The following is a 16,810-nucleotide window of genomic DNA, read 5'->3' on the forward strand; positions in this document are numbered from 1 at the left end:
GGCTCAGGAATTTGCCGTGCCCATCCAGAGATGGCCTAGGCATAGGCAGAATATAAGCTCACTTCAGGCAGGGGCAATATGGATTGTGTTTATATCTCCAGAGCCTGGCAGAGTGCCTGGCACATAGTAAAATAAGGTGCCCCCCTCCTTTGTTGTTATTTTTCAATCACATCTGACTCTCTATGACCACATTTGGGGTTTTCTTGGCAAAGATACTGGAGTGCTTTTGCCATTTCCTTCTCCAGCTCATTTTACAGATGAGGAAGCTGAGGCAAACAGGGCTCAGTGACTTTCCCGGGTTCACCCAGGTAGGAAGTGTCAGGCTGGATTTGAACTCAAGAAGATGAGTCTTCCTAACTCTAGGCCCAGTGCTCTATGTACTACGGTGCCACCTAGCTGCCTCTATTTGATTATAAGCAGTAATAAAAATAACAGCAGCTAACATTATTATCGCAGTAAGATTTGCACCTTCAATGTCCCACTGCCAAGAAAGCAGCATTGCTATCTTATGTGACTTCGACATAATCTGATGACAGTTCACCTCTGGATTGTCAGCATTTTAGAAGTGGAAGGGACTCTGAAATAACCTAATCACAGGACAATGCCATCGTAGAATTCAGAGTTGAATCTGGAAATGCCATCAAGCCCAAGCCCCTTATTTGTCAAACAAGGACATGGAGGCTCAGAGAGGCGAATAGTAATAGAGACCAACATTTGGATGGCTCCTTAAGGCTGGTAAAGACCTTTACATATGCTATCTTGGTGATCCTCAGGATGGCCCACTGAAGTAAGTGCTATTAATAGGCCCATTTTGCAAATGGGGAAACCAAGGCTGAGAAATTAAATAATTTACCCAAAGTCACACAAGTAGCAAAGCATCTGAGGTAGGATTCAAAATCAGGTCTTCTTAACTCCAAAGACGTGCAGTCTCTGCAGCTCGTCACCTGTAGCCTGCCTAAACTATTAATCACCAGGTATGGAAGGAAAGGTATGTATGAAATGGAGATGGATGCCTACCGCACATGGTATTTGTAAGTTGGAACATGCCTTTTCATCAATCAGTATATAGGAAGGGTTGGCTCACACATGTACAAGTGCACACACAAACCTAGAATTTTGGATTTTAGAATCAATCTTGTTACCAGGTACTTACCAGGCAGGGCCTGGCTCAAGACAACCCAGTGTGAAAGGCATTAAACATGGCAGGACACAGAATGAACCGGATATGGAATAACAGAGGCAGGAGTGTTTTTGTGTTTTGAGTAACAGAATGTTTAGATTTCTTTCCTTTGCTGCTCATCATCTCATAAATTAAAAGCTCATTTTATTTACTTCTGAACCGTCAGAGGTTATGGCCCTGTTTGAACTAATATTTTACCTGCTATGGCTGTTTCCTTGAACAAGAATTGGCAAATGGAGTTTGTCCTGGTTTATCCTTGAGACTGGGGTGCCAGCACATTTCTAAATGATGTCCAACAAACGTGGAACTAATTACCGGTCCCTACGCAGGCTTTGCCTTTGATTTTCATGCTGGAAATCCAGGCTAAAAGCATGTTTGTTGCTTTTGATATTGATTCTTAATTAGGCTTTATGTTTATAACGCATGATTCTGAGATATTCACATGAGTTTGGTGTAAAGTGTCAAAGGAATGTGCCCAATAAGGGATTTCTGCACCAGAATTTGGAGAAAGGGCAACTGGCTCAAAGCAGGGGGAAGAAAACATTTACATGCAAGAAACGGAAAGCAAAACAAAGCAACGAAGATGTCTGCAAATGTCAAAGGAGAAGAAAACATTGCTAACAAACAGCAAGCCAACCTCTGAAAAGCTTCGTCTTCCTAAGCATGGTCAAGTGACAGCTCATCCTGAGTGAAAGCAAGACCCAGACATTCCGTGAATTGCCTATGATGACCTCCAAAAGCTGCCAAGAGCTCTGCCCTTCAACATTCAAATATTAGTTAATAAATCAGCTTTTTTTCCCCTCTTATGCTGAGCCTGACAGCAACCTCAACAGGGCAGGAATGAGGACCAGTCCGGAGAAGACTCAGAAAGGGCATGACACCTGACTTCAGGGACAGCTTGGGCTGTCAGGTGGAAAAGAATTAGGTTTGTTCCGTTTGATCACAGGAGGCAGAATCAGTAACAACATGTGCAAAGAGAAAACAGACATTTTAGTCTTGAGGTCAGGAAAGGCTTCCTAACCATGACAGCTATCTAAAAATGGACAGAGCCGACTAGTGAGGGAATGGTGTCTCCTTCATTGGAGGTCTTCAAGCAGACACTTGAAGCATGTCCATTTGTCTGGTGTCACAAAATCACATATTCATAGAATTCAGAAGTGGAAGGAAACTCAGGGGCCATCTAGTCCAGGGTGATCTGATAAGCGGGCACCCAGCCACTGTGGGGTGAAGCCTTCCAGTGAGGGGGAATCCACCACTTTCTGAGTATGTTAGAGTAGGGATGCTTGGTCATGTACGATTTGGTCCAGATGCTTCTACCTCTAAAATTTATTCTGTGATTTGAAAAATACATGTAAGCTTGCTGCTTGAATTCTCAAATTACACGTTAAAAAATAGAGATTATATTATGTTGCATTTCCATTTGTCAAACAAGGACATGGAGGCCCAGAGAGGCGAATAATAATAGAGACCAACATTTGGACGCCTCCTTAAGGCTGGCAAAGCCCTTTTACATATGCTGTCTTGGATTACATTCTAGTTTTCTCATTTATATAATGAGGGGCTTGAGTTGATTTGGGCCAGAATTTCTATCTTTATTTCTAATTTTAATTGTTTTATGTCTCTTCATCACTACTCTGGAGTTTCTTAAAGTTGTCTCCCCATTTCTCTAGGGGCCATGCAGATTATATTTCTTTACTTTCTAACTCTCCGAGGTGTTTTAGAATGGCATTTTTAAAAATTTTACTCTTAAACATATGTCCACAAACATCAACTATCTCATTCTTTTTGGTACTGTTTGCTTCTTTTTTCCTTCTTTGACGGGATTACTGATGGTCAGTCTGTGATGCCCTCTCTTTGTATCCTCCTCCTTTTTCTCTTTGGCTCCCTGCCAGACCAGTTATCACTCCATCTTTTTGCCATGTGACCACTTCCATCCTTTTCCTTTTAGCCCTGCTCCTTCTTCAGATATTTGGTCACCATTTAACAATCTGAGAATGACAAGTAAGGCCTAGGATTTGACCGCTCTTTCAGGTATCTTGTCAGAAGTTCCTTCCCTCCTAAGCCAGATAGCATTGGATAGGGTCATGTATTACAGTAATATGACAAAATATTATTCATCACATCCCAGTTAGATTCATACCAGGGATTAAAAATGATTCTACATGAAAACAATAAGCTTGAGTAACCACAGAAATAGCAAAAACAGAACACATATCACCAGACACATAAAGTTTCTGATAACATTTAAGGAATTTGTTTAAAATAAAACTGAAAACACCCCTTCTTGTTAGGTGATTAATGGTACATGTTTGAAATCAAGAGCTACCATGGCATTACATGCAATGGGAAACAATGGAAACTTCTCCAGTAAGTACAGTGGCAAAGCAAGGATGTCCTTTCCCTGTTATGATCTGAGACAACAGCAGACATTCTAGAATAGCAAGAAGAAAAAAGAGAGTACTTAAAGAAATATACATTGGCAAAGAGATGATAAAATTATCTCTTTTTGCAGAGGATATGATACTTTACAAGAAAATAATGAGAGTTTTAAGAAATGCTGAGTCAACTAATAGCTTCAGGAAAGTAGGAGGGGCCAAAATAAACAGTCAGAAGCATGTCTACATAATACTAACCAAAACCATAAGTAAATAGCAAAAGATAAGTTCCATTTTAAAATTTTAATATAAATAAAATATCTAAGAAGTAGTCTCTTGAAACATATTTAGGGCTTGTGAAAATAAACTACAAAGTAGTCTTTGCAGAAACAAAAGATTTAAGTAATTGCAGAGATATCCATGGCTGTTCTACACAAACGAATTAAAAGTCTACTTCCTAAATTAATTAACATATTTAATGCTATATCAATTAAACTGCCAAGGAGGTTACATGGTAGAAGAGGATGGAATAACAAAATTCCTTTGCAGGTTAAAAAAAAGGTTGAAGAATTTGAAGAAGTACGAAAAGGGGTGATTAGCATTACCAAATATCAAATTACAAAATAAAACAATAATCATTAAAACCATTAGCTGCTGCAAAAAAAAAAATGGAAAAATCAAAAGAAGGTTGGTAGAAAATAATTTTAGCCTAGAAATTAATGTTATATGCCACATTATGGTCCAAAATGTCAAATGGTTACATCATGGAAAACATAAGAGAATAGGGCAGGAAGTTTCTTTCACAACTATGGAAAGAATATGGAAGAAATATTCATAACCAAAAAAATATAGAAGAAATTACAAAAGAAAAACAAAAGACCATTTCAACTGCATAAGGCTTAATTTAAAGCTTTTGTTTAAACAAAGCAAATAGAATAGGATGAGCTGTCAAGTGAGGAAAACATCTTTGCATCAAACATCTCTGAACAGCATGATACTGAAGACAGACAAGAAGGAATTGATGTAAATATACAAAGTTAGGATCCATTCAACAACAGTAAGAAAACAATTTTTCAAAAACTGGTAATAAGAAAAATACAAAAATACAACTCAACCTCCACACCCCACTTCACAGAGAACTAACTGTTAAAGATGATATACAGTGAGATTTCATGTTGGAAAGGCCTGTAGGAAAATAGAAATCTCAACATTCTACCAAGAGAGCAAGCTGTGGGTGGCTCCAATCACTCTGGAACACAATTTGGAATTGGGTGAAGAAAGATAAAAGGTTACTGAACTGCAAATACCCTTTGACTCTGTGAATTTACTAGGTATCTGGCTGACAAAGTTCAAAAATAGAATGGTAAGATACATACAAAAATATTCACAAGAATCTTTTTTTAAAAATTTCCATAGAATAGAGAACAGCAGAACAAATCATGGTACACAAATGTAATGGGACCTCATTGTGCCACAAGAATCAGTGGAGATTCCTATGAATTGAATCAGAATAAAAAGAATTAAAGAGCCATACAATGGTTACACTAATGCAAGTGAAAACGCCAAAAAGGAGATGAGAATTCATTTCATGTGCAATGTCTATTCCCAGGTTCCATGGACCTTTGGAAAAATGGGCTTTCCTCATTTTGGAACTCGGTAAAGGTGGCAAGCTACCAGTGTGAAGTCTTAGCTATGCTGTCAGACATGTGTGTCTGTCTTGCTTAACTGCTTTTCTTTGTTATGAAGGAAGGCTGGATGGGGGAAGGATTATCAAACTACGGCTGTAGTGGAAAACACAGAAAGCTTGAAAAAAACATAAAAAATAAAATGAACTGGCCTGGGTCATCTTCAAAGTCTCTCCCAACTCTGAATTCTCAGACATTATCAAACAACAAGTACTGGTGAAGCCCCTGTTATGGGCCAGGCACTGTTCTAGGTACTGAGGCTATAAGAACAAAGAAGGAACCACCTGTACTCACAAAGTGTATCTAAATTCTTAAAAAAACAAAAAAAAATGTCACTTCAATCTTTTCTAATCATCAAGTTATCTGTAAACGGCAGGATTTCATATGTGTGTAGATAAGGATACATGTTAAACATGTGCCACATGACGCATGTATATGACATATAAACATAGTCATACTTACATATTACACACACACACACACAAAACGTCCAAACAAAAACCGCAAGAATTTGTACAGAACGCTTGTTATTCGTTTAGTTTGTATTTAACAGAGGAAATCATATACACACGGTGTGTATGTATATATGTATAGATATACAAACACCTATACATATATGCACATAAACATACACAAAATCAACTTGAAGGAGGAAACAATAAAATCTTTCTATGTTCTTCTCAACATTTCTCTCCTTTATAATTTCTGGATTTTGTTATTTTTATTTTCTATATTTTATATTATTATATTATATTACATATATTATTTTCTATACATATTTGATAGACAAATAGATAAAAAATTCTCTTTGTTCTGGATCATTGCATAAATGAGATGTTTGACCTCCTCAAATCTGATTTGCCTGCCAAGAATGAGTTTTTGAATGGAAGAAGCTGAACAAAATTTTCTACTGGGGACAAGGTATATGAAGGACAAAAAACCAAAGTCATGTGAATGGAAGGGGGACCTTAGATTTTATCATTTTAAAGAAGGTAGGTGGAGCCAAGATGGCACAAAAAAAAAAGGGCAGTTACTCATATGAGCTCTGCCCAAAAGCCCTCCAAATACCTTTAAATAAAGCAATTTCTGGAGCAGCAGAACCCGCAAAAGGGCAGGGTGAAATAATTTTCCAGTGGAAGACAAATTAGAAGGTCAGGGTGAGCATGGAGTCCAGTAGCCAGCACACACCCAGCCCCTATTATGAGACAAGAAATGAGGAGCAGTATGCTCTCAAAAAAACCTGGTCGTAGGGGAGCTGATACAAAGTGAAATGTACTGGGTACAAATTAACAGCAATATTGTAACATAAACAGCTGTGAATGACTTAGCTATTCTCAGCAATACAATGATCCAAGACAACTCTGAAGGGCTGATGATGAAATGTACTATCTATCCCGAGAAAGATCTGAAGGTGTCTGAATACAGACTGATGCATACTTCTTTGTTTTATTCTTTGTCTGTTTTCTTTCACAGCACAACGATTATGAAAATGTTCTGCATGACTACACATGTATAAACTATATTGAATTGCTTGCCTTCTCAATGAGGTGGGGGTGGGAGGGAGGGAAAGAATTTGAAACTCAAAATTTCAAAAAGTCAAAAATTGTTTTTACAGTAACTAGGGAAAAATAAAATACTAAATAAATTCCAAAAAAATAAAAGGTGCCAGTGAGAACATCCATGATAGATCTATCTCTTTGTCAGACGATTTTGAGAGTAAACTATGCCCACATCCACTAGGAGGCTTGTCCAAGCGGTATTTCAGAGTAGACCCCATCCTCACCTTCACAGGGCTGACTAGATGATGTAGAGAACAGAAGATGCTTCCCCAGTGCTTTTGGATTCAGTGAGGCCAAAGGCCACTTTCAAGGCTCTCTTCCAATAAACTACGCCCCATGCACTATGCCTATTCAAGATTCCTTGAAAGAGACAGAGAGAACCTTAGCTGAAAGCAGTCAGGTAGGGCATAAAACACAGAGATGAATACTTCCCAAAGGGGCTTGCCACTGTCAAAGAGCAGATGCAGCATTGTCCAAGGTTAATGCCCTGAGGATGGCGAGGGCCTCCGAATGTGCCTGTTCGGAGACATATCCCAAAACAAGGCAGGCCTAACCATGAACAAATATGGACGGAATCATCCAAGATGAGCCAGTATGGATTAACTACCACCTGCATCACTGGAGGGAACTCCCACATCAATGAAATCACAAAGAACTTGGGGATGTTTCTATCCTTAGTTGCCCTCACTACATAGTTTGTCTATTTGTGTAGACATCTGAGGTCACTATGCGTTGGTTGGGTTTCCTTGGTCATTCTCACTTGTGTAGCCCCTTTCTGCTACTAGCCTTTCTGGGCAAGAGTCTTCCTAATGTGTACACGACACATAAAGACCCTGATCTGGGACTGAAGGCAATGTTGTCCAGGCTTGCAGGGAAGCCAGAAGCCAACATTTCCAAATGTGGCTTGCTTTATTTAGGGTGATGGTGGAGCACAAACAAACCTCCTGTCATAAGTTCTATAGAGTATATTGTTCATTTGGTCACAGTGTAATTTGTTTATTCTAAAACAGTGAAGTTGGCAGAAGCCCCAGCTGAAATATTCTAGAAATAAGAAAAATATGATCTATAGTAATTTGCTTCTTTCATTTGCTATTCCAAAGTTAGTTTTCCATGAATTCTACTACTACTCACTATTAATTTGTCACAATTACAACTTTATAAATACAGAAACCCTCTTACTACAGTTACATAGCTGTATTTGCCCAAGGTCGAAAACGCCCAAAGAGAATCATATCCAGTAACTATTCTGCTTGTTTAGCGATTAGGCTATAATGAGCTCAACCACAACCACCAGATACAGTAAAAATCAGAAAAAAAAGGCTTATTTGACATTTTCCACACTAAAGGCAAAAGGCAGCAGGAATTGTTTACAACCAACAGCTACTATAGATTTAGTGAGACATGATTGACATTTCCCTCCTTTTCATTGCCTAGCTTGCCATAAGGTCCTCAGCAAGTTAAGCTTAATGGCATGCCCACTAATCTTTGAAACCAGCAGTGATTTTGACAACGAACCTCTCCCCCATCTTTGTGATATTTAAGTCTTTCTAATCTAGGATTTCCATCATCTGACCCCCTCCCATGTGCTGACTTCTTTGGTGGGGGGGAAGGGGACTACATTGCAGGCTATATACTGCTTTTGTGCCCATGATGAACCTGCTGCTTCTCCAACTACTCTTGGGATCAGTCCAGATGACCTGTAAATACTTTAGGGTCACAGCCTTAGAGATCACCCAGTCCATGCCTTTATTTTACAAATGAGTCAAGGGGCTCAGACCAGTTATTTAAGGTTATAAAGCTATTAGCTGAGCAAAGTGCTGGTCAAAGCCAAGTCCTTCCTCAGATCAAAAGCATCTTGTACTCAGATTTCTACCAGGAAAGAACTCACCTGAAGATAGTAAATAAATGGATTTCACTCAAGGGAATTTTATCTCCATAAAAAGAAATGGCCAGCGTTCTCTGCAGCTGAATGTCTGGATCCCTAAGTGAAGATACTGGGCCTGGTCACACTGACCATGGCAGAGGAGTCAGACTCCTGTTGATGGCTCATTATTGGTCATTTTGAAATTCCTCTTTCTTCTCAAAACCCAAATTAAGAAGGCCTAGGCACAAAGGGGCATCGGGTGAAGATGAGCCATCAGTCATGAATGACTCATCAGCCCTTGTGAACATGGAGCTGAGGACAAAGAAAACAAACTCATTTCTCACATTAATTTTCAGAAGTCATAAACTTTTTTTTTTTAAAAATCAGGTAATATACAAGCTAAATAAAATTCCACTATCAAAATTATACCAAACTGCAATCTAACCTTTATTTAGTGATACTGTCTGGTTGTGTAGTAACAGAATTTAAAACACTTAAACTCAACAACTGAATTTTACAATGTAAAAAAAAAAAAGCTAAACTAAATAAAAGAATATCTTTTTATTATGCATACAATTTCAAAGGCACTTTGGTAATACTGAGATTTATAAACCTATATACATGTACTTCTATGTACCCCAAAACAAAGCACTGTTTTTAATCAGAATATACACATACCTTAACTTTCACAAGAAATTCCTCCCCGCTCCAGAAAAGCTGAACACAAATTAAAACTTCTTTAAACGAAAACCTCTTTTAAAATAGGACACGAAAAATAATCCCGTGACCAATCTTCCCACAAATAAAAGAATACTTTAGGAAATCTAGTTTTGCCTCACTCTGCCTATCAGATTTTCTTAGTGTAAGGCCTAACTCAAAGACTGAACCTAGGGCAGCTAGGAGGCACGGTGGTTGGAGCACTCGGTCTGGAGTCAAGAAGTCCTGAGTTCCAATCCAGTCTCAGACACTGACTAGCCGGGTGACCCTGAACAAGCCCCTTGGCTGCTCGGAGTCTGTTTTCTCCTTCCCTCTCAGGGCTGTTGTGAGGTTCATAGGAGACAACTGTAACACACTTTGCACCAGGTCTGCTCACGGTAGCAAACACTGCAGAGATGAGAGCTATTATGATTACTGTCAATGTGCCCAGAAATGAGGGCAAAAATGGGAGTAATGCCAGATCCCCTCAAGATGACGAGGAGGGATGCCTACTCCTGGCCAGCCACCCATGTAGCTCTTGAGAAGACGAGCCTCTGCCTTCGCTGTCCCCTGCCTACTGACCAACAGAAAGAGGGAGAGTCGGTCTCCCGCTAACTGTGCCCTCTCCCCTGGACGCTGACAACTCCCAAAGCGAGTTTCAATCCTCCCTGCCTCAGAGACCCTCGGGCTAAGGAACAGCCCAGATGTGATACTCAGCACCCACATCTTTGGTCAGAGACTGGAATTCAACCCTGGATTCTGGGAGTTGGTTTTTATTCTCTGGAACATTAAAATGCTCATGGATAACCATTTCTTTTCTCTTTCCAGGCCAGTGGGCGTGTCCTGAGGCCATTCCTTTGGCCCACTGGACTGGACAGTCCCCTCTTCATTCCTTTTCCTTTTTCTTCTTCTTTTTCGGTCTCGGCTCTTCAGGGGCCGCAGGCCCCTCAGACTCATCGCTGTGCTTTTTTCTCTTTCTTTTCTTCTTCTGATGGTCACTCTGATAGCCACTCGAGTCACTGGCATGCCACAGAGGGTCTTGCTCCAGCTTTTCTCGGTGGTGTTTCTTCTTTTTCCGGGGCTGCTGTTCCTCACACAGTCCATTTACAGCCTCGTGCACCTGGGAGCTGGTCTCTGCTGGGCCAGCCACATCTGAAGGCACATCAGCTGGGATGGGCATGGGCCCAGGCCCACAGTCCTCCTGGGGCTGCTTCAGGTTCTTCTTGCTCTTCTTCTTTGGCTTCTCTCCCCCTGCTCCAGGCTCAGTCTCATTACCAACGTCCCCAGACCCTTTGGGAAGTGCAGGGGAAACAGATGGCAAGCTGCGGAGAACAGAGGTCAGTGAGAACACAGGGATGCACTGGTCCGAGACACCCTTGGGGGGGGTCTAGGTAAGAGCTGAGGCACAGAGTGTGGCACCTACCAAGGGCATCATCCAGGGCCAACACTGGGCTCTTCTAGGCTCACCTCTACCACCTTGGTGTGACAGGCACAGCCACTAGCAATCAGCTGAGAGCCCGAGGCCCTCCCCTGCCACCCATCCCCCAAACCACCAGGTACCTCTAAGTGCCCTGGAAAAGACAAGGGTTCACACTTATTGTTGTTATTATTGTTACTGGGGAGGAGGCCTGCCTGGGTGGTATGAGACAAAGGGAGGATGCAGAACTGCATCCACATGCCCAGTAGGCCCAATCCCCCTTCTTTCCTCCCTTCCAATTCAGAGCCATCACTTCCCCTCTCAAAAGGGGATTACAAACAGCAGGATGGGTGGGCACAAGGCAGGGAGTGCTCGGTTTTCAGTAGATGAGGATTCAAACTCATTCTGACGAGTGTGACCAGGGAGCTTCAGACAAGTCTCCTAACCTTGGGGGTCTCCACAAGGAATATTTATGAATCACATGCAGGTTCCTGCACTAGTAATGAGCATCCTAGATAAACCAAGACAAAATGAAAATGAGGCCTTGGTTGTCTCATCTCTAAATGAGGATTCTGGGCAATTCCCGCTGAGCTGTAAAACCTGAGGGTTCCATGATACGAGACCCCAGGGAAGAACCGAGAACCCCCAGAAGGCCTCTGCTTACACCGAGCTGACCAAGCCATTATACTGGGAACAGGCACCAAAGTGTAAAGTGTAAACTTCACAAACTCTTTCAAGAGTTTTTCCCTCAAACTACAACACTCTGTGTAAGTTCAAAGCTAAAATACATTTTCTAACCACCAGAATGAGAAAAATCTCAGCGACAAGCGACCCTCATGTCTGTATATGGACAAGTGCTGGATCTGGAGCCAAGAGGATGCAGGCTCAAATCCTGGCTCTTTTCCCACCTGGATGAGCTTGTGCAAGTCCCTTCAGCTGGTGTAATTACAAAGTGGGACTTTTCGCTATGTTTTCCCTTGGACTGCTTCTCAGCACCGAGAAAGCCTGAGTCACATGGCTGTAATGCCCTCGGACCTGAAGCAGCCTGTGTGTATATACTCTGAGGTTTATGTTTTGCTTGGGGACTCTCTCCTGTGATTTTGCCAGATGAGCCTCTGGGTAGCCCTTAAGGAGCCCCCCAACGCCCATGGCTTTGAAAACCCAGATGCTGGCACTTCTCTCTCTAATAACTATGTATGTATTGCTACAAACAGACAGAAGCCTTGACTGCTGATCTGCGTTATTTGCTTTGTTTATAATCTCTGCTTGTAATTTGTTTGTGTTTTCTCTGATGTTCAGGGCGCTGACTTTTTCCCCTGAACTAAGTGAATAATATATGTATGTTTAATTAAAGTGCGACTGTAAACTCTTAAAGTTGCTCTCTTTAGAAAAGCAGATCGAAGAGCCCATGCTAGCAGCCCTCCTGTGTGCTGGTGGTTGGTCTTATGCCTCCACAGCAGCTGCGAGCAGCACTGCTGATACACCTGGGCAGGCTGCAGTTCCCGTGACTTTAGGGTGATTAAAAATTAAATCGCATCAACCAGAAGGCAGCTAAAGAAGAAAAATGAGAATGGATCCCACGTGACAATCTTGTCCCTGCCTCCAGGAGACCACTTCATCAATCCCATGCTACACACTCCAAAGCGCACATCTCATGAGGATGAACCCACCTGCTGACAATGAGCTTTCCTCGAATGCAGAAGACGCCGGCAGCGTCTGAGTCCAGACGGGACACTTCAAACTCCAGCTTGTCCCCTAAGTGGAAATGCAGGCTTTGCCACTGCTCCATGGGCATGTGCTCTGGCTTGGGGATGGAGGCATTGAAGCAGCCATGAACCAAGCAGCCCAGGTGGCTGGGAGCTACCTTATTGACCGTACCCTGGGGGGAGAAGAGCAGGAAGACTTAGTGAGGAGAGCCCTTGGGGGACAGGGTGAACCACACTAAGCTGTACAATGAGCTTCAGGAAGAAACACCCACCTAAAGAGGGCACTAAAGCTTACCCCCAGTCAGGCCAATGCAATGTGGTATTGATAAATAAAAATTTTATTTCCTCCTAACAACAAAAACCCACCTCTCCAACTTTTCCTAAACGCTCAAGAAAGGAAAATCATTCCCTTAGTGAGCAGACAACTGCCCTTCCCCCAACTGAAACCACCTAGAAAATACTCCTGGACATGGCCAGCTCCTGAGAGAAGCTCATTCAGGATAGGAAACATATGTTTTTCATAACAAAGATCTGCACTGAATTTCCATAAACAAAACTAATTTGAAAGTTTACAAAGCCTTCTTTAATGAATCAGTTTGGCAGGATACAAAGAGTGGTGACTGTTTGAAGATTCCATGTCCATTATGCGTAAAACATCCTGCTTTTAAATCTTGAATATGTTCATTTTAGCCAGCTGTCTACAAAGCTAAACACATTCTCCAGCTTTAAAATAATATTTAAGCTTGTTCTCCTTCATTTACAAGCTTTACTAGAAAGCCTCTAGTCCCAAAGAGAAGTTGGGATGGAGTCAGGGGAATAGTGGAGAAAAGTGGGAGCAGAAGAGTTGGGGATTATTAGGTATGGGGCATATTACAGTTGAAAGAGATGGTGTAGGGTGAGAGCAAAGCAGCATGGCCTCAGCTAGTGACGGGTGACACACAACCATGAAGGTCTTGGAGGCAAAGAGGCTTATTCTCATCTGTAAAATTGGGAGATAAGTCAACAGTCCCTCCTGGCAAGAGGCTCTGGCACTGTCTGTGTGCTAGTCACCCTTCACCATCAAGGGGGTAATCTTGGCTAGTGATGTGGGATGGGAAGCCACCAAAGGCATGAGGCCAGGGGAGCACCGTGCTCCAACCAGGTATAAACACTGACTGGAGAGAAGAAACAAACCAGCCAGGAACCTCTGGCTCTGCCAACCCTCCTCTGGGATGTCAGCCAGAAAAAAAAGACAAGAGACGCCAGAGATGTGGCAGAGGAAGAGGAGTCCAGCCTGGCCACCACCTGGAAATGGGAGCAAGGAAGGCTCTGGGGTAGGGGCCCTGGGGATTTGAGGCAAGTGTCCCCCCACCAACAGGCAGATGGCCCCAATGACTCTAAGCAGTCTCCCGAGCCTGGGGTGCACCCCATTGGGAAACATGGAACCAAAGGAATAGAAACGAAGTGGACATAGGTGATGCTGGGAGGCAGTTTCTAAGTCAGTTCCGTTGCTGCCCTTTCCTCTAGTCCCTCCCGATCCCCCATCCCGGAGGAGCTGGGTCCAATTCTCCCTGTTACCTCTGGGATTTGGGTTCTTCACCGTTTGGCTTTACTGCCCCTTTCCCCGGCTTCATGAGCTCTGGTCCAAACCAGCTTCGAGTCCCACCCCTCATCCCCGGGGCCCTCAGTGGGCTCTCCTGGTGTTCTCGCTGTTACTTCTGCCTCAGCGGCCACCTGCGCTCCTGAGCCCTGTGTCCATGTTCACACTGGCCGTTCTTTGGGGTCTTTTAGCTGGCACTTTGCAAAGTGGCTGACACACAGTAGGTGTTCACCCGCCTAAACCCTTTAAAGGGCAGTGACCGTGTCGGGGTGCGCGGTGCCGTGGGGGACGGTGGCATCTATAACTCCAAGCTGGAGCCGGCATCTGGGTTCGAGACTCTCCTCTTTCAGACAAGGAAACGGGGTGTGCAGGGGAAGTACCTGTGTAGGATAACCACCTCCTGGCCCCCCGGTGCCCACGCCCCGGCACTGCCTTGGCCCCCAGCCCCCTTGGTTTATCCACCCCTGACCGCCCTCGGGGACTGGCTGCCGGGTCTTACCACGAGCTTCTGGCCCTTCTCGGGGCAGAAAAGGACGAAATCGGCCTCAACGTCGAGGTGCACGTGTCCCTGGTCGTCATAGATGTCGCCCAGCTCGCCCACGATCTTGAGGTTATCGTAGGCCACGGGCACGCCGCGCAGGCTGCGGGGAGAGGGAGGCTCAGCAGCCAGACCCGAGGGGCCGGATCGGCCCCGCCCCGTGTCCCCCCATGCCCCCGCCTGCGTCCACCCCCAGCCCCTCCCAGGCCGGACCCCAGCTGAGGGGCAGAGAAGCCCGGACGTCACCGGTCCGGACACAGCCTCCCCGCCTCGCCCCCCCACCCCGGAAACGCCGCCGGTACACGCGGTCCCACCTTTCCGAGTAGCGCAGCAGCTCCCCGTCCAGTTGCTCTCGGAGGCCGCTCCGCTTGCGGCCCAGGAAACGCGGGGCCAGCGCCACATGCCGGCGGTGCGGGCCCACGCTTAGACACGACCCGGGCTTCACGAGCGCGCGCGCAGTCGCGAAGGTGGGCAGCTGCAGGCCTGAGCCGGGGCCCGAAGCCGCGGCGCCAGCTACCGCCATGAGCCCGCCAACACTCTACCTGTTCCTCTTCCGCCGCGGCCGGGCCCGGCGCGGACCAGTGACGTCTACAACCGGCGACACGCCTGCGCTACGCCGGCGTGAGCCGCCGAGACACACCCCTTTGCGATGCGTCACGAGGCGCCGGAGGAGCGCGGCGGCGTGGCGGGCGTACGACCGCCGGGGGGCGCTCACGGACTGAACAGCCAAGGACAAACACGGAGCATGCGCGAGGAGGCGTGCCTGCGCCTGTTCTCTCCTCTCCCCTCTTCCTCCTTCTTCTGGCGTCACGTGTGCGCGCTCAGCGAGTCTGGGAGAAGTGGGCGGGGCCGGCTGGATGCAGGCTCCTCCTTAGGGATTCTCTGCGCACCCCAGCCCGGCAACGTCGTGTACTGCCCCCCGGCCTGAGTGTTCTAAGTACGTTCTATATTTAGAACACGTTGTGAGAGTGTTTCAGCCTCGTCCCACTGTTTCGTGGCAGAGACAGATGAGGAAACTGAGGCAGACAGGCTGCAGCGACGTGTCCAGGGTCACACAGCTAGTGAGTGTCTGAGGCCGGCTGCGATGCAAGAAAGAGGACTCTTCCAGACTCCGGGGCTGCCGCTCCAGGCACTGTGCGCAAACATACACACACACGCAACATGTAATCCGATGTGTAATGTATGTATTTAACATATGCACATATTTAATCATGTTTGTACGTCACTTACATTTCATCAGTGCACAAGAAAATAGAGAAGTGTTTTCAACATGCGACCCCTTTGTTTTATAATGGCATACCCCTCTAGCACGGGGGCGTTGGATTAAATGGCTGCCTTTCTAACTCTGTTTAAGATTCTGTGGTCCTTTGATTCTGTGATTTCAGGTGACTCCAAGGATAAGGAAAAGAAATTTGACGGAGATTTCTTGTGCCCGAGAAGTGGAGTGAAGAGCCATCCAGGCCACCCGGGCCCCACAGAGGAGACGGGTCACTAATTATCGAGGGCCGAGGGTCTCACATAGACAGCGGATGAGGAGCACTGGGAGCCATGAAGTAGGGGCCCAGGTTTGTAGTTGGAAGAGCTGCATTCTTATCCTGCCTCTTCCCTTCCCTCCCTGCACCATCTTGGGCTGCATGAAGATGGGCAGAACTTCCAGGAAGAAGGAGATGATTGCCCCTGCTGTCCTGTGCCCCATACACAGCGCCAGCAGAACCCGGGACTTGCCTTTTGGTGCCACAGGGAGGGAAGGACACTGACGAGCTGGTGAGCCCCCCGAGGAGGGCAACTAGAACCGTGATGGGCCTTGAGTTCATGTCCCAGGAAGATCAATTGTAGGAATGACTGAGGGTTAGCCTCAAGAAGAGAGGAGCAGGGGAATGCAGGCTAGTTCTCCTCAAGTGTTTGAGGGGAGGAAGGGTCCCGAGAGAAGAGGAGATGCCCCGTTCTGCTTGGCCCCCAAGGGCAGAGCTGGGAGCAGCGTTAGAAGGTGTAGAGTCATCTTGGGGCTCAATGTCAGGAGGTGAGAACGAACCTTGGGTGAAATGAGGGAAGGGGCTTGAAAGATCCCGCCTCCCCCTCACTGACCATGTGGGAGCAGTGCTGAGATGACTGGTGGTCAGGGATGTGAGAGGGGGATTTCTGGACAGGTGTGGGTGGAGCTAGGCAGCTGAGAGGCTCCTGGCCACCTCTAACCCTGTGTGACCCTGAGAA

At 45.2% G+C, this 16,810-nt stretch overlaps 1 protein-coding gene across 1 annotated transcript; it reads right to left on the minus strand.

Annotated features, from left to right (window-relative positions):
- Window positions 1-9,086: 9,086 nt before the first annotated feature.
- Window positions 9,087-15,214, minus strand: POLR1F (RNA polymerase I subunit F). The gene is made up of 4 exons (XM_036762043.1): window positions 14,914-15,214; window positions 14,561-14,702; window positions 12,447-12,655; window positions 9,087-10,681 (listed from the first exon to the last, which is right to left on the minus strand). The coding sequence occupies exons 1-4, from the start codon at window positions 15,120-15,122 to the stop codon at window positions 10,246-10,248; spliced, it is 996 nt and encodes a 331-aa protein (XP_036617938.1). The 5' UTR covers window positions 15,123-15,214; the 3' UTR covers window positions 9,087-10,245.
- Between the last annotated feature and the right edge of the window lie 1,596 nt (window positions 15,215-16,810).

This window comes from Trichosurus vulpecula, chromosome 5, assembly GCF_011100635.1.
Source record: "Trichosurus vulpecula isolate mTriVul1 chromosome 5, mTriVul1.pri, whole genome shotgun sequence".
Classification (NCBI taxonomy): domain Eukaryota; kingdom Metazoa; phylum Chordata; class Mammalia; order Diprotodontia; family Phalangeridae; genus Trichosurus; species Trichosurus vulpecula.

Bases quoted from the DNA above. Each gene is read 5' to 3' on its own strand.
- POLR1F (XM_036762043.1), bottom strand. From the start codon at position 15,122: ATGGCGGTAGCTGGCGCCGCGGCTTCGGGCCCCGGCTCAGGCCTGCAG. The intron at 12,656-14,560 runs GTAAGACCCGGC...TTCTCCCCCCAG, and splicing joins AGAAGGGCCAGAAGCTCGTG to GGTACGGTCAATAAGGTAGC. The intron at 10,682-12,446 runs GTGGGTTCATCC...TGTTCTCCGCAG, and splicing joins GGAAAGCTCATTGTCAGCAG to CTTGCCATCTGTTTCCCCTG.